Source organism: Andrena cerasifolii, chromosome 11 (assembly GCF_050908995.1).
Source record: "Andrena cerasifolii isolate SP2316 chromosome 11, iyAndCera1_principal, whole genome shotgun sequence".
NCBI classification, from domain to species: domain Eukaryota; kingdom Metazoa; phylum Arthropoda; class Insecta; order Hymenoptera; family Andrenidae; genus Andrena; species Andrena cerasifolii.
The window spans coordinates 8,298,068-8,324,203 of record NC_135128.1 but is presented as its reverse complement, the minus strand read 5'-3'; the positions used below and the strand labels follow the sequence as shown (position 1 = coordinate 8,324,203).

The following is a 26,136-nucleotide window of genomic DNA, read 5'->3' as shown; positions in this document are numbered from 1 at the left end:
CAACGTGATATTGAGCATTTGTTATATTTCAAATGAGTAGAAGGGACGAGAAACCGATAAATCCAATTAGAAAAGAATGTTTCATATACCGGCAAAACGGTTATTAATGGACGCCACCCGTCTAATGCTCGCGCGAAAAAGGCGTTCGTATATATTTCGTAGTATGAAAGTTAATACTGTAGAGAACTTAAAACAAACACTTTCTTCAACTCATCGACCATCGCTTTTATGTTTTAAAACACTACGAGCCATTACTTCGCGATATTTCCAAAGTAATTTTCGTAAAAAAGCGCGAGACACACTCACGGTGGAAGAACTTTCGGAGGACTGAAACTTCCAAGTAGTCACGTGACCCGTGGGCACGAAATTTGAACGTGGCGTCTGGCGGGAGGGAACAGTGTCGGTAAAAAAGTTTTGATAAAAAACAAATACATGCGTTTATTCGCTCTCGTAATTCAGAACAGTTAAAAATAGTATTTTTGTATCAGGTATCAACTACAATTTGAACGGTTTTGGGGTTAAAAATGTTTTCATAAATAAAATTGCAAGGAGAGAAATGAAGTACAGATTCAAAGGAAAAGGTAGAAGGAGGTGAGATAAAAGTATAAGAAGATTTGCTTTACATTTCTTATATTTTTTACAATAAGTTTAATAATCGGAAGTGTTCGTCGTATAGTTTACCAAGTTTGCCGCCCGAGGTGGTAATGGCGTTTTTAACGATCGCAGTTACCGACCCATTGTCTTCATTAGTCGTGTTCGGTGCATGCTACTATGGTGAACGTGTTCTGAGAGGCTACAGGTGGATTTGAGGGAAATGCCGGGAAACAGGCCTCTCTTCGTTAAAATGTAAGTCAAATACAATCACATGATACTCAATACGCGTCTAAGAGATAGATTTGCAAAGGAAATCACGATATATTCATAAGAAAATGCGACATAACGTCATCATCGTCGGCCGCGAAGACAATGCTATGCAATTCTGTTCACCGGTTGTTTCACTTAAAATGTAGTTTATTCGATATAGTTTTGCATCGCGAGGATAGTCTAAGTGTCGAAGCGTCTTTCTGAAGTGTAGCAATGGTCCGTTGAAGTTTAAATTCCGATATATTTGTACTGATGAAAAGCAACGCGATCTGTATTACGAATAATGATTGATTTTGTACAAAAATTCTCATAAACTGTGCTGTGAGTGGATTCTTGATGTTTTATTACACATTTCAATAGTCATGGCAATCTATTCGTGCCGAAATATCGTGAATGTGCGGTTTGATCGTGCGGAACTTTTTTTAACTTTTTTTAACATCATGGCGATGTATCAGTGACACTGATTTTCACATAAATACATTAAAAGCGTTATGTCGCATTTTCGAAATGTGTGTATAACAGGTGTACAGAATAAATCTGAATATTTGTAGCTATATTCTATCAAAGAGTTCGAAATTAATAGAAAGGAAAACATGGGTTCGTACATTTTTTCAAAGCAACCTTTCTGCGAATTCATTACGATAAGATCAAGATCAATCGTTTTTCAACAAAAATTCGACGAAGCGATTACTTCAGTGATTATTTTTATTTGTCATTTTCTTTTTTATAATGTGACGAATGAACAAAGGATTCCAATTATACGATGCACACTGTACAATAAGCATTTAAGAATATTTACAAACGCCTGAAAGATTTCAGAAGAGTCATTTGGCTTTCCTTATCGATCGTGTCTGCTACTTTGTTCTTTGTTTCGCTAAAAAGTATAATATGCACATTAGTGCAACGGCATTTGTTGGAAATAATGGCAACAGAAAGTTTTCTACAATAGGCACAAGATGAAAACTGAAATTTCGACGGTGAAAGCATTGCTGAAAAGAGTTTCGCTTGTTTTAAGCTAAATATGTTCGTTAACTACAGTTACTTTCAAGATCTCGTTACTCTCGGACAGTATAATTATAAATATATTCCGTTTCTCTCGCGTTTGTACAACATTGATATTTTCACACGATGCAGAATCAATTGGATATTCGACACCCTTGAGAATATCTATTCTTCTTTACGATTCTATCCAATGATACGCTGAAAAAGTATTGCATTTAGACATCCGTGATTATTCGTACGCGTTTGTTTATTCGGTTGATACGTTCCCGTTGCGTTCGAGTGGAGTGAGGCTTCGGAGTGTTTTGTAATTTGATACCAGGCTGAAACGATAAGCCATGGGCGTAAGTCGCGTAGAAATCACACTTTCCCGATCGTTATCCATTTGTTATTTAAGAGTAGTGAAAAAAATAAATCTTTATTTTTAAGGCCGTTGATTCGAAGTTCTCTAACTAGTTCGGTTAAAAAACTTACGATAAAAAATTTAATTAAGTTTAGCTAAGTGTCCTCAACAATTTGATATATCTCTGCACATTCGTTTTGACGTTAAACTTATCGACTAGATTCGTATAGGGGAACGTTAGATACGTACAGGTGTATATATATGTATATAATATTGTATATACATACATCGATGATTTACACTTTATCATATCTAATACGAATAACAATTCGTCTCTTTTTCACCTGGTTTAATTGTAAATACAATGCCGAATTAGTATACCGATTGTTATAATCGTACACGTTTTGAACGTTGCTCGAAAATTCGTCAATTTCGGGCGCACTCGAGTGCGCGCGTTTAAGAAATAACTGTATTTTGTGCTCACCGACATTCTCGTACACGCTTAAATGACGAACATTTCCTTTTTATAGTCGTTCGAAGAGTGTAAAAAGTAGTATAATACGTGAAGTAGGGTTAGACAACGTTACAATATGTTTTAGCTTGAATTATAAAGTGAGGAGCATAGAAATAGTATAACAAAATATATGAAATATTTATAAAACAGCCGCTTTCATTGACATTTGTGAAACAGCGATTGTTATTATGACTATACATGCTTTCGTTTCTTGTCATCTAAATCCATTCCTACGATAGCACGGGATTCTATGATTATTGGTCTCCGTTTAATAGTAACAATATAAAATTAACTCAATGATTATTCAGAAAGAACTCCTATTACACGATCTTTTGTATTTTCGAAGCTAGATTAAACCGCAGCAGGTGTCTTGAATTTTATTAACTTTTCTGTGCCGCGGAGTCTGTAATCCTCACTTAAAATTTTTTATTCTTTTGTAATAATTGTATCTACGTAAAGAAAAACTCTGGCAAAACTCTGGTAGTACTAAATTTCGGGACCAAAATTTGTCTAAAGTATCCCATGGTACTTGCTCAGGATTATTTAGTTCCATTTTCTATATTCTTTGAGATGTAGGATCTGTAAGAACAAAATCAACTGGCTACGAAAGACCATTTCCCTTTTACACTGTGTTACCTTCCTTCCCCGTTTGAACTGCAGCGTTAGGAAGGAACCAGAGATGATGTAGTGAGTCCGGGCGATCAATATTGTGGAGGGGATGACTTCTCAGCGGTCTTGGGCAGCCAGTTGACTTTGCTCGGACTATAAATGCTACGTTTTCGCGAGCAATCTTCCTTACCGAAGGACGTTCACAAATGGCAATGATGGGTGAACGAATACAATTGTCGTGCATGGCCAAAGCCGTGCCTTATCACATATTTTCGATAGCGATATACTATTTACATTGAATCCGTTTAAGAATTACTTACAATCGGATATACACTCGCGCGGTTACAGTTTCATATGATACATTCATTTTCGAATCGGTTGATCTCTATCTACGATGTGTGTACCTACCTTGGAGATGTTACCTACCTTGAAACCAACATCGTTTCTAATGCGATAGTATTATAAATGCTCTCGAATTACGGCTACTTTACAGTAACTACCATCTAATTTGGACGTCGGCGGTACATCGAAAAATTTCTTGTGCATGTTATTGCTACGCTAAAGTTTGTAATGTCCCCTTCTCCCCGGTGGTTTTAAAGTCCCCTCGTTCTAGAAAGGACTCCGCGATGTTATTAAACGCTGAACATTTCCTATAGCCGAAAATTATTACGTCTTTGAACATGTTTCACTGATTTACTAACAGCAAAATCGTCGCGAAAGAACGTCCCCGTTATTTCTTCTTCGTCTCTTTTTAATATACTTTCGGGGATACTTCGCGGCGACTTAAACGAAATAGTTTCGCTAACTAGATTTAATAAATCACAGCAACACGTACGTGTATGGAATGATACGAGCGAAATTCATTCTCGGAGAACAATAGGTTTCCAATACATATTTACATCGATACCCGACTTCCAAGTATTCACATTAGAAGAGTCGACTGAAAAATACGTATCTTGATCGGTCAGCTTGAATGAAGTTTCACTTTCGAAAAAAATGTACAAGCATTATCGGGTTCGTTGCTAAATTCATTTCTATGATTGTACACGTGCCTCGGTGTAAGGATTCCAATCGGATTACGAGGGATCGAATGCCCACAAACAGAAATCGTCGAATTTCCGGAGATAAGATAGTTTACCTAAGAAGTAACTATTGCAGTAAGATTGTTAGAGTAACTAGGACAGTTTGCATCTACCGAATGTAAGTATCGGTACCTCTATTTCGTGTTGTGTAAAAAATGCACAGACCATTCGAATTCCATGATACCGGTTTACGAAAAGTGAATGAATCCGAACACTTAAAGTATTTCACGGTTCTGCTTCTTTCCCTCTCTCAGCCGTCGACTTTAATCATCGCTTTCATTCGCGTGTTCTCTTTACATGGGCTGCGATATGCGGCTCGCATCCCTGATATGTTTCTAGACATGTTCAATGTTCGAATGGGTCGAATTTCAACGATCGCGATTCCGGTAGCCGACGCAGTGTAGTGAATGCTTGATACAAAGAGGCGTTATCCGCATCGCCGGCGCTGAATCGATGCGGCACTTTATTCTCCGGATCCCAGGCGGTGGTTTTCGGTGATTTATATAAGAGAGGAATGTGTCGTTCTCCGTGGTTACTTTTAAAAACGAAATTCTCGTTTCCTGGAACAGTAATTCCTGAACATTAGTTGCACAGTCGTAATAGGAAGAATAGTGTTTCATTTTAAACAATTACCTTGGGGTGGACACGGCGATTGCGGTGGTGTACCCACAACAGGTGATAGGGGTTCGTAGGGTGGCGGTGGAGGAGAAGATGGCGACGGTGTCGGCGAGGTTGCTTGCCTCAGAAGAACATCTGGATCGATTTCGAGGATCCTGAGGACTCGATGAGGATTCGCTTTAACCCAGGACTCGAACAAGTCTGCGGGCCATTCCGTTTGCGTGGACACGTCGCACAATCTCGCAGGCGGGTTCCAGCAGATAGCGTCAGGCGGATGAGACGAACTTCTCGCTAAAACGCCGCTCCCACGGTTGGCAGGAGTTGGTAAATTCGGGTTACTTCGCGGCGAGCATGTCAGCATTTGGAGAGGTTGAATGGCGTCCCTGATCTGTTTCCGGATGACAGAGAGTGAGTGTCTTCTTCTTAGGACCCTGTACATCTTCTCACGGCAATGTGAATTTACCTGGCAACTGAGGGCAATCACGTCTTGATGCAGGGCAGAGAATTGTGTGTCGAGTCTTTCCACCGATCCTCGAATGTGTTCCTCCATAGACTCTTGAGCAATTATCTGCGCCGCTCTGCCTCTGACTAGGACACCCCTTCCTGGCCTCCTTCCTTCTCTGTATTCATCCCTATCGCACGATATCAGGATACGCTTACAAGTTGTATAAAAAACTGGCGCTTCAAGTAACTCACCTGAACTTGGTGTGTCGCGGACTGGACGAGTGCAGGGGTGACTTATTTGGCGGCGATAGAGGCGACGTTTCTCCTTCTTCGGGGGCATTCTCGTCGTCCTCGCTGATCGATGGTAGGGTTACGGATGGTCCGTTCATATCTGACTCTTGCTGAAAGTTGAAAAAGTTGCTTCAGCAGTTCTGACAGCTTCTTAGTACTCCGCGGCGGTATTGGAAGAGAGATGATTACCTCCGCTTCGTATCCTTCCCTTATGTTGTACGTAAGATCGTGTTGTATAACGTCCGCGAATTCTTGCTGATACTCCGGATACAATCGAAGCACTTCGACCAGACCCTGCATATTTATGCACTTTAGATCGCAATAGGTCAACGCTTTCACGTCGCAGCTCGACTTGACTACGACGTCCGTGGGCCCTGCGCCACCAGATCCACCCCCGTTAGTGCCATGGTGCAGGTGCACGTTTATATCACAGCCCACTAAGTCGCCTTTCCCTGCGACAGAAATTAAACAACGGTTATGGCATCGGCCTTTGTGCGGAGTAGCTGTAGAATTAATTCGAAACGTAGGTACCTAGGATCGCAACGACCATATTGTTTTGCACGACCTCCATGGAACCGTTGCACAAGTAGTAGATGTAAGAAAGCGCATCCCCTTTGTGAATGAGAAATTCGCCGGGCGCGCAGAAATTGTTCCCAATGCGGAGGGAGAGCAGTTTCAGGCAGCCTTGCGAGGCGGCTTTGAATATTGGTAAATTTAAGATCTCACGATGTAGATGCATCGAAACGTCTCCCCTGAGCTCCTCGGGAAATTGTTTAAGGGTCTAAAAGGATTAGTATGTCTCGTCTCGTTACCCATCTATTATTAATCAGGCGCAATGGGCGATCACGTTACAAACACGATTAGCATCCTCGCGCATCCTAATTAATCCCGTAGCACTCTGCAAAACTTACCTCCTCTATGTCGATACCGTGATTCAGGGACCACATGGTCTGAAAATAGTCTTGCATTCGCTGTTTCAGTTCTTCGGGGATCTGATGCAACACGAAAAAATCCTTGAGATCCCGCAATTTTGTTTGATACAATGATCTTCTAGAGTAAATTCTTTGAATAATCGCCGTCACGTTACCGAACACCACGGCATGCATCAGAGCTGTAGCATACACGATACGTACAGTGTGTGGAAATATTCCCTACTGTAAATGTACGTCAACTTTATTCCATACTAATTAACATCGCCCCCTGCATCTAACGGGCGTGCAATGGCAAATCCTTGGCGAGCGTACAAAGCTTGCGCGCGCGCCAATAATTGATTACCCAACAATCAATTGACGATCCCCCCCCCCGCGGATTAACGTGCACCATATCGATTAATCGTGTGATTACTAACCGCCAATGAGCATCGTGCAGATCGAGAAGAACTTCTCGGAGAACGTGTTGGCCGAGACGTTGCCGAATCCCACGGACGTTAAACTGCTGCAGGTGAAATACAACGCCGTGATGTAACTCTCCGCGTGCGTTACGTTCTGCACGGAGATCTTTAATCTCTCCGCCAGCGTGTGTATCCAGCCTGAAACCGAATTCACTCGATTAGCATCGAGCGCCTTCGTTTGCGCCGGCTATCTTCCAGTTCATCGATCCTTAAATATTAACACAATTTTAAAATCTAACGCGTCATCGGAAATGTCGGTCACAAGTGTCCCGGAGCCGATAAAATCTGTTCAATCGCACCGAAGTAAGATGCACGGACGTGCGCACTCAAGGTGGATAACAGATTGAGGCTTTATAGCGCCTAGTGGCTGGAGTAAGAGGTCTGCGAAGCAATCGAGGTCTACGTGCTTAGATATAATCCCGCTTCTGCCCTCTCTTCGTGCCTTTCAATATCCTGCTATTAATTTACGCGAGCAGATTAAAGAGCAATGGCATTACGGGCGCACACCTGCTGGAAAACCTTCACAGTGTAAAATCACGCGCTACAGTTTCTCCTAAGAGAGGGAAAGATTTACGGGACCGGCGCGAGGACACCTCCAACTTTCTCGAGTGGCGGTTTCCACATAGGATCCAAAAGCTCTCCGAAGGCAAGTTCTTTGAAATGAGGCACGGGAGACCAATCTGTATATCTAAGCATGTATGTACATACGGGATAGGCTACACGTGGCACGACCCAGAACGACTAGAAGAGCTCTTTGTTTCAGAGGTCCGACCGTGCTCGAACGGTCGACCGACGAAGTAAGCGAACTTCAACGGGAATTCTGTCGATTCCACAGTCGTTACGTGGATTTAAATACTGTTGAAGGAAAAGTGGCCTTACCGAGGTCCCAATCGCTGTCGTTCCTCAGCCTCTCTTTCTCCGCGATAACGAACCAAATGCAGGCCAACCAATGCGCCACCAGGATGAAAAATAGCATCAACATAGTCAGAATCACGGCGCTGTATTGCGAGTATCTGTCCATCTTTTGCAGTAATCTCGCGAGCCTCAGTAGCCTCGTCAATTTTACTAAATGGATGTTACCGTGCCCCGATTCCTACGGCAAGAACACGCTATTACGGACATTTTAAAGATAGAACCCCATCGCTACAACGTGAATGGTGATTTTCCACGGTATTAGCTATTGATTGGATTCGAGGAGGAATATTGCAAGTCACTGGAAGGAAAGAGATTTCTACGGCGAGTGTTCATATTCTGAATATCCGACGTAATGGCAATCGATGTAATTACGAGTCCTCGAGGACTGCAAACTTACGACGGTTGGATGATTGTACCCATTCATCGCCGAGGTACGGTGCTCGACTTACGTTGAAAAGTATCAGTGGTCCAGTGAAAATACGCGTTCGACTTAATAATATATCGACCTTCGGTAAACGAACTCTATTCACGATACGCTTCTGGATACCGCGCGGGCAGTATTTTGCTCGCTTAGATTTCTTACGTTCCTCGGCGACGCGGGAGATACCTTTGATAGTCGTAATCGAGGTGCAGAACTTAATAATGCGCAACGGCGTTAATTTCCACTGCTTGCAACGCGTGAATCAATTTGATTGACTAGTTAGATCCCCGGTACGATGTTAATTGGAAGACATTTCGAAATAATTAATGAGCACTCACCTCGCCGCTGTAAACGTCAGAGGCATAAAGGAAATCAAAGGGCAAAGCTGCGACTAGATCGACGACGAACCAGCTCTTTAGATAGTTGATGGCAATGCTTTTGCTATTGCTGACGACCTCACCCTTTCTGCTTACGTACGTCGTTCTAAAGTTCAGAACGATATCTGTGGAAGGGCAGAATACATCGCACGGATTATTCTACCGTTCCCCGCGATCTTGATAATTAGGGTTATCGAGCGCGGGACGGAGCGCCTAGCGCAGGCAAGTAGAAACATCAATGCTAGAGCAGACGCCGGGTCTGTAGCTCAAAGAGATAAAGTGCTCTTACGGTATTCGTCCTTTCGTACTTCGCTACACGGGAATGCGCCGCGTTAAGGAACTTTGTCTTCGAGGGACGGACTGCTTTTAATCCCATTTGCAAAGCGGATTTCTGCATCCTCTAAATTCTCCCGTCACGCTCGCTTACGCACTGGACAGTCGGAGTAGTTTCATAGGAAGTTATGGTTACGAATGTCTGGCTCCCTCGCGGGAACGAATTTAGCGAGCGGGTCGCGAAGAGACCTTTAAACGACGGAAAGTTCCTTCCGGCACGCTGGCAGATCCGATTTCAATTGTCATTCTCAAAAGGGAGGCGCGCGGCCTCGTCGAACACCCGTCGAGAGTTCTCCCGCGAGCGATCCTCGTACTCGATATTCAACGCGACAAGTTAATCCCCGATGTTTGTAGAGCAGATCCGTCACTCGCTAAGAGGTGATTCGAGGAGTCTGATTCGCGGCGAGGGAAGGGACAGAGGGGAGAGAATCGATCCCCGTCTTCTCGTAGCTATTCCGTGTGAAGAAATAAATAAACGCGTAAAAAGTAAAGTGAATCTCGCTGTGTTGGTGAAAAACTGCTTTGAGTGGCAGTAGCCCCTAACCCCAACGACTAGGACGTCGACAGGGAGGGGGGGAATTCGTTGGCTTCGGACTTAACGAGCTCCTCGAATCACCGATGGGATAAAAAGAGGCACCCTTCTCGTTTCTTCTCAGCTGAATTGTTTTGAAAGCATGCCAATCGATATGTCGAGAATTCTGGATTCCATTATTTTAGGCCTATCGCGCTGCAAATCCTCTGCCATGAGATCTCCAGCTCTCAGAGGTGTTCGCTTGATTAGCATGGTAAAAGTAAATTGCGAAGTGGTACCCACCGATTATAAATAGAGCTTCGACGACAACGTCACTGACCATCGTAGGCCTGTCGGTATTAATGAAGCTCGCGTTAAAAGGTACGACCACTGCCACGTAAAAGGTCGCTATTAGTATTAACCAGTCCCAGCAGGACTTAAAGCCGCCGTAGTGGCTCAAGATGAACTGAGACTTTTTGATTCCTGTCGTTTTATACTCTGGCAAGGGTGCTGCAGTGGAATGCAGGAGATTCTAGAATAATAGTTACACGATAGTCTTGTGATTTTGTCAATGGATGCATCCAGAGTGTAGAGTATACAGTGAGAGACATTTCTCCTTCAATTTTACTCTAAAAACTGTTTGCGATGTACCTACACGAAAAGAATTTAGGCCCTTCCAAGAGAGAAAGGTGGGAACGCTGGTGTTCTGAATAAGGGCGGATCACTTACATTGTTCAACTTAATTTTGTGCTTATTGTCCTGTTTGTAATGGCCTGATAGTTGATAAAGGACGGCGCGGCTTCTTCTCCTGCCATAATTAGCCGCCGGTGCCTCTGGATCGAGGCTGCCATTTGCATCTGAAATGCAATCGCACCGTTGCCATACACATTTCTTGCCACTTATAGTTGGCAAATTACTCGGCGTGCAGTCGCGAAGTTCAGGTATAGTATAATTTTATAACGAACAGTCGGAGAAGTCGACGGCATTACGGTCTCCTTCATTTTCGTCCTACTTATTCAAAATGTATCTCGGGAGAATAAGCAGGAGCAGTAAAAATATCTTTGATCTGTGTGCGAAATATGTACGGTGGCTTGTCTAAGCTGATTTTGTAAGGAACTACTAGCACGTGCAACCGCGTGACGCGTAAATTCTACTAGAAAAGCAAACTATTCGACACTCGTTGTTGGCTGGCTCGTGATTTGTGCTCTTCGGTGTTTTACCTCGGATAACAGCCTTGCATTTACGTGCAGCGTGTGTTGCGTGGTCGCGGTGGAGGAGGCACGAAACGTTTAAGTACACGCACAGAAAAAAGGTATCATTGTACGTTGGTAACGTTTAATCCATACCCGACGTATGGGCCCGTGCTCGGGTACTTTGGAATGCAATTCATCAGTCACGTCGATCGAAATGCATTCCAGAGAAAATCGTTTCGTCAGGGCCGGGGTTTCAGCGGCGAAGCATGGCTAGAACTCACCACTATCGTGCAACTCACACAGCTGAAGGTTCTTCGTGTGGGTGATATCCTTGTGGGACGCCAGGAACAGAACGACGTCACCCTTTTCGTTTTTGATCGGGACAATGTCTAGCAAGCAATCGAATGGACTTCCTGCGAATTGAAATCACACACTAAGTCTCGCGATGGTCTAATTCCGGAAAGTAGAAGACTCTCGCAGTTCTCATGCGCGACGTGTGTGCTTAAGGATGTGTCGGATGTACAGTATTAGACAAAAGTATACGAAGTTTGAAATACTTGAATATCTACGTCTTACGCATAGTAAATGTAACTGTAAGGATCTCGAACGACAGTTGGAATCTTATTTTTACTCCTAGAAAGGTATTTTTCACCTTACAAATGTTTTTTCAAGCATTATTTGCTAAACTTTTGGCAGTAAAATGCCCTGAATTCACAAGTTTCTCAAGTTATAATTTATTTCCTTAAAACGGTGTAGTGAAAACAATTGAAACTCGGCAGATATTTTCATCTATCCATATACTACATGTACAAAAAAATTAAAAACTTTGGTACTATTTCTTCAACATTTTTCCAGCTGTTTTATCTGTCAAGATCGTCTCTTTGCACAAGTGTGCGTGTGAAATCAGTGAAAATTAAAATCTTCATACCTCAGCAACCGTTTAGTGAATTCGTTTAAAATTGTTGGAGCACATCAGGTAGATTAAAATGAACAATCTCACAAATTTTCATCAACTTGGTATCATTTTGAAGATAAATTCGATACATCCTTAAATTCATTCTAATTAAATATGACTCTGAAATCCCGATCCTCGATGAACAGGCAAAGTTCCTTCTGTAAATATCTGCAGTTGTAATAGTACAAATGCGATAGAACTTGATGGAATCGATTAGCTGGATTAAACTGCTACTCTGTTGCACCTGTGTTCTTCGTGCACCCGTTGCCACCGTATCGTTTCGACTAATCACGTTGAATCGTGAATTCTAACGTCACCGTACCGTAAATCATAAATTAAACCTATTCCGACCATTTCCAATTTTTTTTCTCGCACGGTCGATTGGAAATAATAAGAAGTAGGGAAGATCGAACGGGAAAGAAAAGCAGGTCGAACTACTAAAACGAAGCGCGCTCGCAGGCAAACTTGAAGTTACTACCGGAAGGCTGATTAAGCACTGGCGTATACCACTGCCTGTAATTGCCCGCCTTCTGCCTCGTAAAGCTGCATCGAGGATACGGATTCTATGCAAGTATCTTTTTAACCGATTGAGCACAGAAGAATTGGAAAGTTCTGGTTCCGTCTTGCTCCTCGTAACACCGAATCGATGTACCGCGCGAATCTTACCGTTCTGCTTGTAAAACACGACCTCCATCTTCAGCTCCGTCTTGCTCTCGAGGCTCTTGTCGATCATCGCTCTGTCCTCCTCCTTCGTCTCTGGGCCATAAAGGAACTTGCAAGCGCAACCTTTCTGCATGATTTGCGCCCGCGTGAATCCTGTCAGCTCGCAGAAACCGTCCGAGCAATAAACGATCGGGTAGAGCGACGGAACCTGCGCATTTCCCAGCACAAAGTTGCTGTCTGCCAACAAAACAATAGGGGATGTATCCAGTTAAAGGGACTCACGCGCGTAACAAGGCCAATTGTTTACATTCCGTCGGCCGTGTGCTAGTTTCCTTTGAAGAAAAAAGCCCGCGCAATGTAAGCTCGTCATGGTTCCGCTGGCTTTCGATCGAATCGTGCTTTCGTTGCCTATAGTGGCGGTAGCCACAAATTTTACAAATTAATTCCGCGTGGATCGGGATTGCTTTCAATTATTCTCTAGCGTAGCAATTTTCACGTGGCGATTCAATCCAACGAACGAGGGCGGTGTAAAGAAGAGGGGCTGAAAGCGAACGAAACACCGCGGCTTTGATTAAACTTTTAACCCTCGGCAGTCGCTTTAGGTGAATCGTATTCAACACCATTCCCACTTTTTTCCCTACCATATCCGCCGGCTTCTTCGTCTAACAATAAGAAGCACGTCGCGTGGTGAGGGACGGAGTAAAGAGCGAGACAGGTAAACAACATTTTGATAATCACTTGCGTGAAACGCATGACGCAAGAAGTTGATGCATGACTGCATCGTGTGGCACAGTTCATTGGTTGACAGCTTTGTCAACGTCACTGACGTCACGCATAATCTCTCTCGGGGTAGCGACGGGTATACTATTTTTAATTCTACGGTCACCCCTGAAACACTTTCATCGTTTCTCAGCCTCCAGCGATCCCAACTTCCCACGCTTCCTGTTCTTGAGAAGAACCTCGATGACTACGATGGTTACCAAAGAGATTTCACCGAACGGCGACTTCCCCTAAGTCCCTTTAATTCCGCGAATGCTTCATTTGCGGTTCGAGGAAAGAAAATTGCTTCGCGCTAAATGAAAGTTTCGCTTTCCCGGTGGACGGGCACGGCCAAACAATGTCGGAGTAACTTTTTTTTTTCATAGTTGGTAGAATGTGCGATGGTGACTGGCGATTATGCCGCCCTTTACGCGGCGCGGAAAATAGTTAGTTCGGCCACAAAGGGTTGCGGGATAAAAATACAATTTGAGGATAACAAATTCGCGGCTAATCTTTAATTAAAGCGAGGTCTCGCACAGCTGTCTTTGTGCGTGTTAATCCGTTCCCAGTAAGTACGTGAAATCATCGTTTGAATATCCAGTCCTGTTACACGCAGGCATAGTAGCATGCATAAACTCGTGGTCACGACAACGACAGCGTTTACGATCATCGCATCAGCCTCTAAAAGCGGTGTAAACGCTACAGTTTCAGTCGAGTCGAAGCAAAGACTAATGGAGCCGATTGTGTCGTGTATATCAAGCGTGCGCGCGTTCAACGGCAACTGCCAGAAAATCTGCTTACCGACAAAGATGCAATTGAAAGTTCTTTCAAGAATTCTAATTTTAAAAGTCGCGCGGGAAACGCGCACCTCGCTGCTCGCACAATCTCCCTGGACGCTATCTACTGGATTTATGCGATGAAAATTCATAAACCGATACGCGAAGGGAAGATCGTAAATAATTAAGCGGCCCAGTAAAGATGGATGTAGTCCATGGAAAGCGCATCTTAAACAAATATGGGGCTTTATAATGGTAGCTATGCATCAAAGAGAAAACTTACTCTAGGGAAAACAAACACGGAAGCTTTCCACGTTCTTGGCCTGTTCTACTAAAATCACACGTTCCATTTCCTGACGCCGCGGGTTCTTGAATGCCTGAATTGTTAATTTTTCACGCGGAGAGCTTAGAAGAAGATATTGATACAAGTATTTCGCTGGAAGCAAAGTAGAACACTGTATCATGATTTAAACAGCTCATTTTATCTATAAATTTCATTTCCCTCGCTCGTCAGGAGCGTGCAAATCCGGCTTGGAAATAATTCGCTAAAATTCGATCAGTAATCCGGCCGCGCGCAGTTAGCGAATATTTTCGGCACTGTAACCGTATTTCAAAGTGGGCAAACACATTTTCGTGTTTTCCGGCCGTTAATTGAAAAGCGATAACTACGTCACAAGTTCCTGGCCATAGTTCCCGGTAACCGCAAAATAATTAAGTGGATATGACGGCGCGGTGCCGTAACTATTGTGGTTAATGCGGCTAAATTTGCGCCGCGCTAAATACGCTCGATTGTTTTACGTGTTTGCAACGGTGATTTGTGTAGAGTGCGCAGGCCTTATATCATCGCGCTGTTCACCGTCGACGTTTAAGACGGATAAATTGAATTTTATCGCGGCCGTTTCGGCGGAATCAACGAAAATCGATCCAGCGGGCCCGGGAGGAACGTAGGATTTGATAGCCGCCGTTGTTGCGACGATGCGCCGGAGGGATTAAGAAAACGTGCTGCTTGCTTGAATATTTACGAACGTGTCGAAAGTGTTATGTTCACGTGGTAATGAAAACCATGCGTTCATGTTTAACAATGCCGATATATCGTGGCCATTGCGGATTAAAAGTCGGCATTACCGGTACACACACGCCGACCTTGCGCTATTCATCACGTATCGTGGACTTCGATAAAGTCCCTGTAAATAAAGGGAAGCGCCCCTGCGCCGCGCTTTTTCACCCGCTCTATTCTTAATCTATCGTTCCGCGGATTACAATTCACGCGTGTGTAGGTTATCCCGGAAAAAAAGTGGCTTCTTCGGCATCGAGGGCAGCGAGACCTCGGTTGAACGCTTAACGGATAAATCCGATATAATTGCAGCGGAACGTTAATCGTAGGAAATACAGGAAAGTGGCTTAATTGAACTCGAAATTACCGCGCAGATCGGATAAGGAAGAGAAAACCCCACGGAGCTAATTGTATCAGCCTGTTCTCGATACACCGAGCTGTCTCTCCTCTCGGCTCCATATGTCAGGATGCTGTTGCACTATGTTGCACTATCTGGGAGAACATCTTGGTCCGCTCGAGAATGTTCGATTAATTCTATTGAACGAATCGGGAAACGCTGATACAGTTCCGTTCAGAAGTCGTATCGGTTACTTGGAAAAGATTCTGCTCATAACATTAATGGTATCTGGAAGCTGTAATCTCTTTGTGCCGCGTATTGTCGCGAACGTAATATTCTTGAAAGGATTGCGAGGCCCTCGTAAAGGTTGACCTCCATTGCGAGCAGAGTCACAGTTTCTTTTGCACTCCGCAACCGAAAATATTCCCGTCGCTCAAGAAAACTTTTGTCACGGCCGAAGAACAGTTAATGAAAATCTTTCGTGTCACGTTTCTCCGCCTCTCGGAGGGCTAAGCTTATTTTCCGGATTACGCGCGTTTTCTTCTTGTTTCATCAAGGAATCATTAATTAATCCATATTTAACATCGAGCTTCCCGTCGACGATAGAGATGAACATTTCGTATTTATAATTTTCCTTCTTCGACGCAATTTAAAGAGGCAGAGTAGGGGAGAGACTCATTAGCAGAAGTTTATCACCCATGATTGAGGTCGGTGACGATGATAATTCAGCAATTTCCAGTGAGGTCGCGGTGTACCGCTCCTCCTAATCAGATCTCTACGAAATTTCGAGTACGTGGAATTGCAGGGGCAAATGGAACGGCCTGCTTCTCGTTTCGCTCTTTAAATTGCTTCATTTCACAAAAGTTTCTCCTTCCGGCGAGTTTTCCCCACGGGGCGGAAAACTCGAAAGCCTACCGTCGATATTTTGCGAGCCGATCGTTGCCAGGATGGCGCCAAGAATGGCTCCACTTACCGAACCTATCTTTTCCAATACCTGTTTCATACGTCTACCGTAAGAATAGCAATTGAATGGAGACCGAAACACGTTTACCTGGGAATTGAGCGAAGCGTCTTCGTTTCACCTCAGACATATTACGTATTAAGTATCTTCCTTTTTCTATCATGCGCAGTTACAACGAAGGGTGGAAACCGTGGATTTTTATTTCAAAAGGATGACTGAAATAAAAGACGGTTCCTGTTTCCTCATCGGAGTCCGGTGTCTCCTCTTTTACCCTACCAGTTAGCTCTCCCTTTGCTTTAGAATGCCTTCCTTAGACCGGAATATGAAGAGATTAAGCCTGGAAGTATCGAGTCCTCTACCTAAGGGAGCCCATACCAGCTCTCCTACCGGATATCGAGTAACTTGCTCGTTCCCTTTCGAAAAACCTCCTCGGCCGTCCGATTTAGGGCCACCGCGAATGGACTTTCATTCGTCGACCAACGAGCGCGTTTCGCCGGGGAAATTGAACGGTTATCGACTACTTCTTCGCGGTCCGCAATATTTTTCGCATTTCGGTGTGACAATGTCTCGCAATTGCCTTTCAGTAGTTTCATTTCCCATGCAATATCGAAGGATCACAGTAAACCGTAAACGATTTGTCCCCGTCGAGAGCAGCCACGCGGTAACGGGCGTATCCATATTTTCATTACGCTGGAAAGCAATCGAGTCTACGACTTTAATCGATGAGCGCACGTATCTGTCCCGGGGAAGGAACTGCGTCATTATCTTTCGTCACAATCGTCGATTGTTGCGCGATAAGATAAGTGCCATCGATATCGAGCAATCATTAGCTCCCCCATACCGATCAATACTCGAAACCCCGACAGGTTGAATGCATTTTTCCTCGGCGCTATCGCGGCGAGTATTTCTGAAAATTCTGTCCGCCGATCGAGCGCAAATTTTCCGCCGCGCATTTAGAGATGGTCGCAGCCGAATGGAAATTCTCCGCGAGCCGTGTTACTTGGATTTAGAGCACGTTAATGGGGCACTATGAAATTCAATGTTCCATATAATCGCCATGACCCGAGCAATTCTCGTCGTCAAAGTTCCCCTGCATTCCGTTTTTAGATCGCCCGGGCGGTTCCGCCAGTCAGAAGGGATTCACGGTGTTCTATGTGTCGGGCCGTGTCGCGTAATCGTTGTCAATTTCCAGGGTGGCGGGAATATCGCGCAATTATCGTAACGGGAAGCTAAGGAGCCCGTGATGTTTGTTCACATGTCGCTCGCGATATCGCCGAGGATAAATCCCGATTACGCGTTATTTGCTCGGGGATCTAGGTTGTTTCGTTTCCAAGCGATCGATCCGTATTAAGATTCGTGCACTGCCGCGGATCTGTCCTTGCTCGATGCCGCGTATCATTCGAAACTCGGGGCTCAGCTCCTAGATAAGGCTTGGGGATCCATTCGCTCGCGAGGCTTATGAAATTTACTGTCGCGTAAGGCTGCGGTGCAATTAATTCGCAGCACGTGGCGAAATTACACAGATACCGGCGCGTTCTGTGCAAGTTTTCCCCCGGAGTTGGAGGCTTCGTGTTTCCCTCTCGCGCCAGTCTTAAAATTCAAAGCGACGTAGAGGAAAATCTACAGAAGCGCGCGGAATTAAAGTTATCAACACTTGCCGCATTATCGGCTCCCTTTCCGCGAGTATCGCGGATGATAGAAACACCCTGTAGCGACCCTGCCCTCGAGGCATTTATTTGTAGCGAATGCTAGCTATTAACAGAAGTTTTGAGGTCGGCACGGTGATATGCAGCATTGAATTCGCTAGGAAGTGCATGGAGCTTCTACCGGCGGGTTAAATATACACGCAGACGTCGTGACAGGTATAGCGATTCGGAATATACGCGATCACAGACCCGACGTTCAATTGTAACTTTCAAACTGTCAGGGATATCGAGTCGTGCTATGCTTTCAATTCCTCCATATTTCAGTCGGTTTTTCTTATGGTATGCTCGCAATATCTGGCGTGGAATGATGCCACCCCCTTCCGTATTTACATTTAATCTGCCACTCCGTAATGTATCTTGGCAGATAAGCTCGGGGAGACACATTCAGCAGTGGTACGTGTAGCGCACCGTACGTTTTCATTTCTCGGCTGACATATGGTTGACCGTTACTACTTGCAGACAAATTCGCCTCTCTCGGGCTGAGGAAAGAATTCGTTGGATTGGCGAGTGAAGTTTCTTGAACTGGACACCCACTGCTTGCGTCGCTACCAATTACTTTAGTTAATTTCATTAATTCTCCTTTTCAGCGAGGACTATATTCGTGTGGTGTATTCGCCCGCTTTATGTTCTGCGGGGACTTTGTAAGGAGGTTTTCGGTAAAGGCTTTTCTGCTCTTTTGGAGGAGATAGCTCCCCCGAGGCAGCGGCGAATAAATCAGATATTCCTCGGCAAGAGCATTCTTTTTTTGTTCTAAATCTCTTGTCCGCCCCTCGTGAAATTGCTCAGCCCTCCCAGCTTCGTACATCGCAATTGTCAATTTCTTCCAGGGAAATAGAGGCAAACAAAGGGCAGAGCATAACCGCGACGAATAAATAGGTCGTTCTACGTGTGCAAAGAGATTTCTTGACCTCCCTCACTCTCTTTGTTGCCACTCGACGTCCATTGTGACTCGGCCATGCTCGGTAGGCTATTTTATTAGGAACTGCCTTTACAGTAGAAGTTGCGCGAAACTCTCCGCTAAATTGTAGAACACTTTGCGAACTGCGGGCTACGCTCCCCGGTAACAAGGAAACATCGTAAATCTCGGATTACCGAGCTTAATCGACAGGCGAATGGGAAATTAATCACGTTACGCGATAGGATCTCTATCATTGTTTGCGCGAAATTTCTTCGCGGGCCGCGCGAACGTTTGACGAACGCAGTTTATACGGTACTGTATTTCCCGTTCGAGATAATATCCACCGATATATATCTACCCTTCGCCATTCCCTCGAATTACGCACAATCCCCACGCGAAATAGGGGGAACACGGATATCAATACACTTAGACCTGACGCCAAAGGAGAACAATTAAAGAAGAGTGGCTCGATCGATCGTTAAGAAGAAATTAATGATCCTGAATTAAGGTCACGAAACGAGACGTTTCTCTGCGTTTCACAGACGTTACCAAGGGATACATCCCCGCACGATCGCAATATCTCGTTTAATAAATGGGACCCCATCGAAAGGGTAGTCGAGAGAGTAAATATCTGCGACGGGTATAAACTGTTTGAATAGCAGCGAGCAAATTTGTACAGTTTAATGTACAACTTTTCTATTAATTAAGCACGGTCGAACACGATTTAATAAATTATCGATAGTCCATGCGGTGTCCTGTATGTATTTTGCGTCGAAATGCATATATAACTATATTTGAATGGGGATCGCGATTGAACGTGCCGCGACCAGTTCGCAAATATGTATGCAGTTAGAATAAGGTCGATTTTCGCGGCGCCGATGTTAGATTAATATTCCATGCTCCGCCTGGGGTCGACGGACTCGGCGGTGATAAAACTAGAGGGTCATATTACTGAGAATTCATACGCCGCGATCGAGGGGTTCGTGCATCCCTTCAAGTCGGGTATTGGAATACGACTAACGTTGCTTTAATTTCAAGTTGCACGGAACTCCCGCGGCTTCCTTCGATTCGAAAACTTCGCCGCGGTAACACTGAATTAAGTAAAGCTCCTTCGCTTCGACTTTCCCCGCTTTCTCCAGCGTTACAATCAAGGGATTCGAACGCGAGAAATCAAAGTTAAATTTTCCATCAAAAATTTCTGCGCTCTCGGTTGGGCTGAAATGACGGCGCAAAATCCCGCGAGGTTTAACTCGCGGGGAACTAGAAATTTTCAAACCTATCGCTCGCGATTTATAATTCACTATAATTATAAAACTAGCCAGATTTATTGCTCGCGGTTGAACGGAAAATATTTGCCGCCGAGTGTTTGTCGGTCCGTAGGCTTTATCGCGGACTTTTATTTCCACCAAACTCCTGCCTCTGGCGGCGCACTTTGGAATCGATAAAAAAAACCGCAGATAGACGCGTAAGAGCGCGCTAAAACGAATATTCCAATTGGCCCTCCATGAGTCTTGGTCAGCAAAGACAAACGAGTGTTTGAACAGTCGTCAACCATCCTTTACCCCAGTTGGCGATCCGCCAAACACGCTCGGAGAAAGAAAGAGAGCGCCAAAAATATCCACGGATAGGTACTCGGGGGCTTCGTTAACGAGCAATTATTTCCCTTTTCCACCGCCGAAATCGGAGTGCTCACAATGGGGGAAAGGTCGCGAACTTGCATCGATGCGCGGCTAGGCACTCGGTTTTTATTTCCCCCACGGAATCAAGCGAATCGATACACGCATCGCGTGAGAGAAAAAAACAGCGAGCCGAGGGGGCGAGACGTCAATTATACTGTCCGCGTAATTGCACCGGTTTCCTTGGCGTTGCCTGTATCGGTAAATAATGTCACCCCGTCGTTGATACCCTCTTACTGATTATTTTATGACAGCTCCCAGGAGCAGGCGATATTTCTGTTTCCTGGAGAGCGATGGAGTTTGAAGTGTAACTGGAGTATTTGATGGAACGGGCAAGATCGAGCGGTAATGGCATAATTCTAGGGTCGTCGTATACTCGTATCCTCTCGGAGGCGGTGAGACATCGTGCTATAACGGCACGATCACCTCCTCGGAAGTGTGGTGAACAAGCAAGTACTCGATCACTACTCTAAGTTACTCGAACTAACGCAAACACGGTTTTGCATGCGATCAGGCAAATCGAGTTTGAAAGGATGTTCTGATAACACGAGTGGCAGAGAGTAGGAAGTCGTGGAGGATCGTTCTGCAATCGTTAGCGTGCCTCCTCGATCTCGAATTCAATAGGGGAGGGGAACATGTAGCGTATAAATTAGAATTAAACTTTCCATCCTGACGTACATATTAATATAGCTGAGGCTTAACTGTCTTAACACCGCGGGCCAGATGTTCCTACGAAATTAATTCTTACGCGAATGATAATAATCCATCGTTGCGCAAGTGTCGCCGGCTTCTTCCGTTTACATAAGTCAGGTGTTAACGACGCGACAGGGCGGCGTGTCTAAATGTATAAGACAAATTAGAGGTGGTTAAAAGTAGATATCCCCGATTTAAAATCCTGCAATTAAATCGAAATGCACCGCCGGAGATTAGTTGGACGGAGCAGAAATGCAATTTCGCGAGCGTCTGAGAAACATGGGAGAGAGCGGGCAGAAAAAAGATGCGATTCCATTACTTTCCAAGGACGTAACTTTTCTGTAATTCTCTTACGACGATGATGAGGACGATCCCTCGTCCTCCTCTTTCTCTGTAATTAGTATTACTTGGTTTGTAGGCTCGAAGTTTATGTCACTGGCACGACCTAACCTCGCCGGACGTCACAGCGGCTTTACTTAAAAACGAAGCCTCTTCGGGAGGGGATCTAAGCGGATAAGGTTAAGCGCGAAGGCTGTCCAAAACGATTGTCCAAATAGGTGGACGCGGGTTGAATTCAATACAGAGAGGAAGGGTAGTTTCGGTTCGTTAAACGTTCACGTTCTACGGGAATGGCCAACGTTCCCGCGCAGTTCCTCCGGCTCGTCGTTTCCCGTTATCATTTTTATCGCGGACTCAAGGAACAGGGGAATGTGTTAAACCGTTATCCAACACTTTCAGTTCAGATTACCTATTTTCTCTGTTAGATCCGAAACTACGTTTCCACCGTAAAGGGGAAGGTTGAGGGTAATTAAGTCGACGTCCCGAGGGAAGAAACGGGGAGATAGCTGGCGCGTTATTATTAGCAGAATGGTCTCGTTTGGTCGTTCTTTCCTCCGCGTTGCGAGATATGATATATCGCGCAGCAGCGTGTAATCATACGACGGAATTGTTTGAACGTGAACATTCGCCGGGGCTCGATTGGTCCTGAGACAATTCGGTTTCGCGGGCTGTTGATGCCACGACCCCGTAATATATCGGTATACGAATTAGCGGGGCAACGTCAAGCGGGCGCGGCAAGTATCGGGAGACACTTCGGTATTAATTTGCAGCTTGATCGAGCGATTGGTAAACATAGCGGGACACGTGCGAGGGCCTGAATCATATTAGACGTTGTATCGCGGAGGTGCAACGCCGCGCCGAAACAAGCCCTAATTTGATGAAGTTCGATGTAACATCTGGGGGGACTTTTTTTTTAAACGTTTTATTAACGGTGCAACGAATGGAATTGCTTTGCGATTGTCTCGGCGATAAAGGGATGAGAGAGACATCGTCGAAGTTTAATTGTACGAAGGATAGGGAAGCAATCGATCAGGATATCGTGTTTCTCTCGGACTACCAGGATACGCTGGAGACTTCTTATATTGACAAATCGTATCGTTCTGCCGTGACGACGCGCAAACGAGGGTCGTCGTCGGATGTTGAGATCCAGGCTAATCGAAGGATGCCACGATTCCTTTCGCTCCCTTTACATCCCTGGAAACTTTGCGTGGGCAGCTTCGTCGCTGCCGCGGCGTGATCGGAATTTTATTGGTTATACTTTGTTTTATTTATGCCCGACACGAGCGCGCGGAATAGGAAAGTTTAGCCCCGATTAGCTCGCCTTTGAATTTCAGATGAGAATTAACTGCGGGCGTCTTTCGAGCTGCGCGATCGGAGCGTTTCACGTCGCGCCGCGATCGATATTTATATTCAATCCGACGTGTTCAGAAATAGAAGGGGAATTAATTATACTTACGGGTTCCATCGAAACGAGTGGCGATAGTATCTAAGAAAGTATTCTGTGGGGCGAGGAGGCCCTTCCTGACCGGCATTGGGGCCGCCCCGCCGCGCTGTCAGGCGCTCGAATCTGCAAAAATCAAATGGAATCTCGTTTAAATCGAACACACGCGAAGCCCATGCACTAGCTATGCATCTCGCGCAACTTTCGATTGCGAATGCATATGTATATCGCAGGCGTAAGTGTGCTGAGGTCGTTTGTCATTCGGGCGGCCCTGTGCACGAGGCGTGCTTTAAGCTTGAAAAATTATGCATGAGAAAAAAAGGTTCGATGGTTCGATAGGTAGGTCAGTGGTCCAATGAAAATAAAGGATTGCGTGCACTAGGTGCAGCGGTTGCAGTGATAGATGATTGCAGACTAAGCAAAGTCGAATGGAACTATTCTTGGACTGGAGTTTTAATATAACACGCTCGTAAAACGGTCGTCGATTTCGACGGAATTTATTCTGCTTTTATTGTGGTACTTTTAATGATCTTGCAAACACGTTTATGCTACGACACGCTGAATGATTCTTCAAGTTTCTTTTCATCCATCCCTTTGCTATTATAGTTTCTTTCTTTTTTTATTTTTAAACGCATTGTATTACAACGATGCAATAACGTTACAATAAATTCACATAGGTATTCTTCTATTTCTCTTTCTGTCTGTGGTGCAATTTCCCGAGTAGGCACGGAAATGCATTTTATACAAACAGAAGTCTCGTTGAGATGCTTGGAAGTCGGTGATATACGCAGCTTTTCATTATTGGACAGTTCTATTGTTACTCTGCCTGCTCAATGGTATTCGCGATTTCTGGAATTAATCCAACTGAAGTTACACTTTTCTTTCATACGGCGCACCTTTCAATGCGCTTTAGTATTCTACGGTTTAATTTTACGCGCATCGGTAATAATAATTGCACGGCAAAATTACTTATTTACATTATTGCCCCCATTCGTCATATTGCGCGCTACAATATTCTGTATTCAAGCACGAGCGAAATACTATTTCGGGGAGAAACAAATTTAACGGAAATGGTTCAAATTTCGTTACGATATCAATGAAAGTTCGACTATTTTTGGAGGTAAAAAGTGGCATCCAACTGGTTCGACTAAAAGAAATATGGGACGAGGTTAAACTGTAATGACAACTCATCAATTTATAAATAGAAAATATTGCCATTTATAAATAGGAAACATGCTAAAATTAAAAGAAGAATGTTCTCCACGAGCGCGCAACATCGAGAAGAAAAAGTGTTAACACGTGAAGTGAAAAATAAAGCAATTAGGTATTTCTGTTCACTTTCACGTTTTCAGCATTATCCACTGTCGAGACTTTCATTTTAACTGGGGTATCGGCTAATGCAATTAACTACTGGGTTTTTATGAAAAGCTCGTTGAAGCACTGAAGTGCAATTTTTCAATTATCGCTTATTTCTGCACGAAAACTGTGGCAGCAGTGAATTAGATCCTGTGCAATGGCAAAGCTCTCGTGATTTCGTATATTCCTTTCGGTCCCAACGTGTCGTCTTCTGTTTCGACTGCGTGATAAATCTGTACCACCGTATAGCGATTCTGGCAATGTAACAGGTGTGAGGAGATGATGGAGTGCAGGATACATTCATTAAGTCCATTCTTTCTACGAAAATTTCTTTCATACTACTTCTTTTTAACCACTTAAACGAGGAAAATCATATATAATGTTTAATACCAATTGTTCGTGCTACATTAAACAATTTTCTCCTCAATGATCGATACACAGGGGTGAATTTTTCATGAAATTAATCACACCATAGTATTAACCGCAACACCACTATCCACCAACTGAACGTTGAAAATGAAACAATCAACGTCCCCTTTTTCAAAGTGGAGACCAGTCTGAAGTTCAGATAAAGCGGTTCAGCTGAGATAAGGAGCGCGTTACGTGTCGCACAATAGCATGGTAAAAGAACATGGGGCATTGTAGCGGTCTGCGGATGACAAGTGGCTGTACTATTTCTCGCACAATGACTGAAGCACTAAAAGTGATTTTTAAAGCCAGTCACTGATACAGACCTTATCGGGAGAAAAGTTCCACCTCACTGGCCGAGCATCTTAGGCATTGTAGGGGTGCACTACACCTATTTTCGTATCCTCGAGGTTCGATGTCTCACAGTCTCGCACTGAGCACGTTAGCAAAAGGGAATTCCCGTGTTTTCGTACGGTCCCGACAGAATCGAGGCTTTTATCGTGGCATTACCGTGGAAAACGAGGGAGACACGCGGAACGTTCGCTGGTACTCGCGTAACTGACCGAGTCGAGGGGAGAGATTCTCTCTATCCTGATGGCCCGGGCTCCTGGCTGACTTGCGCTCCGCGCACCAAGGCGCAACATGTGGTAAACCGTTGAAGGTATACACGAGCACACCCACGCGGGCGTGTACGTGCACGCACATACGTGGGTGTACGATGATAAGTACACCGATGCAAAACCGTGTAACCCACAGACGCACGCGCGTTGATCGTTCCCGAAAGCGTGTGTACCGCGAGCCGTGAAACAGGGTCAAGACTCCGCGAGCGAGGATCAAACGTGTCGGTGTGCATAGTCTTCGATGATTACTTCGAGGATTACGATTGATAACACGACCAGTTGTCTTCGCGGGAGAGATACGCACCCGCCCCGTCGAAGCTTATCGACACATCAACCCCCTGCACATCGGCCTCCCAGACTCCGCGATCTACTGTTTACGATCCTTCGATCGCAGGAAGTAAACGACGGGCTCTTTGCCGCTGCCCCTTGCGACTAATAGAGAGTGAAAGTGAAATAGCTCGAGCAAAGGTCAGACTGCTGCAGATAGATGCATTGTCGAAGGAGTAGAATTCCCTGCCAAGTCCCTGCAGCGTTCCAGACCTAAAGGAATTCGAGTGTTTATAAATAATTCATCTCTGTTCTAACGTCAC

The 26,136-nt window shown here is 44.7% G+C and overlaps 1 protein-coding gene across 4 annotated transcripts; it reads right to left on the bottom strand.

The window, feature by feature from the left end:
• Positions 1–652: 652 nt before the first annotated feature.
• Elk (Eag-like K[+] channel) lies at positions 653–25,478 on the bottom strand. Of its 4 annotated transcripts, none has more exons than XM_076823365.1 (16): positions 25,253–25,478; positions 23,178–23,288; positions 12,526–12,759; positions 11,186–11,317; positions 10,441–10,568; positions 10,015–10,243; positions 8,829–8,992; positions 8,034–8,247; positions 7,113–7,292; positions 6,676–6,875; positions 6,296–6,545; positions 5,954–6,216; positions 5,726–5,874; positions 5,493–5,661; positions 5,045–5,417; positions 653–4,971 (listed from the first exon to the last, which is right to left on the bottom strand). In XM_076823365.1, exons 2-16 carry the CDS (start codon positions 23,251–23,253, stop codon positions 4,757–4,759), a joined length of 2,976 nt encoding a protein of 991 aa, XP_076679480.1. In that variant the 5' UTR covers positions 23,254–23,288; positions 25,253–25,478; the 3' UTR covers positions 653–4,756. The 4 variants fall into 4 exon arrangements, with proteins under 4 accessions (XP_076679480.1, XP_076679481.1, XP_076679483.1 ...); XM_076823366.1 differs by having other exon boundaries at positions 5,493–5,649; XM_076823368.1 differs by having other exon boundaries at positions 6,296–6,521.
• Between the last annotated feature and the right edge of the window lie 658 nt (positions 25,479–26,136).

Excerpts from the sequence above, each read along its gene's own strand:
- Elk (XM_076823365.1), bottom strand. The coding sequence starts at position 23,253 with ATGCCGGTCAGGAAGGGCCTCCTCGCCCCACAGAATACTTTCTTAGAT. Across the intron at positions 11,318-12,525 it reads CGTGTTTTACAAGCAGAACG|GAAGTCCATTCGATTGCTTG; the intron begins GTAAGATTCGCG and ends TTCAATTCGCAG. Across the intron at positions 5,662-5,725 it reads CCGCGACACACCAAGTTCAG|GGATGAATACAGAGAAGGAA; the intron begins GTGAGTTACTTG and ends ATCGTGCGATAG.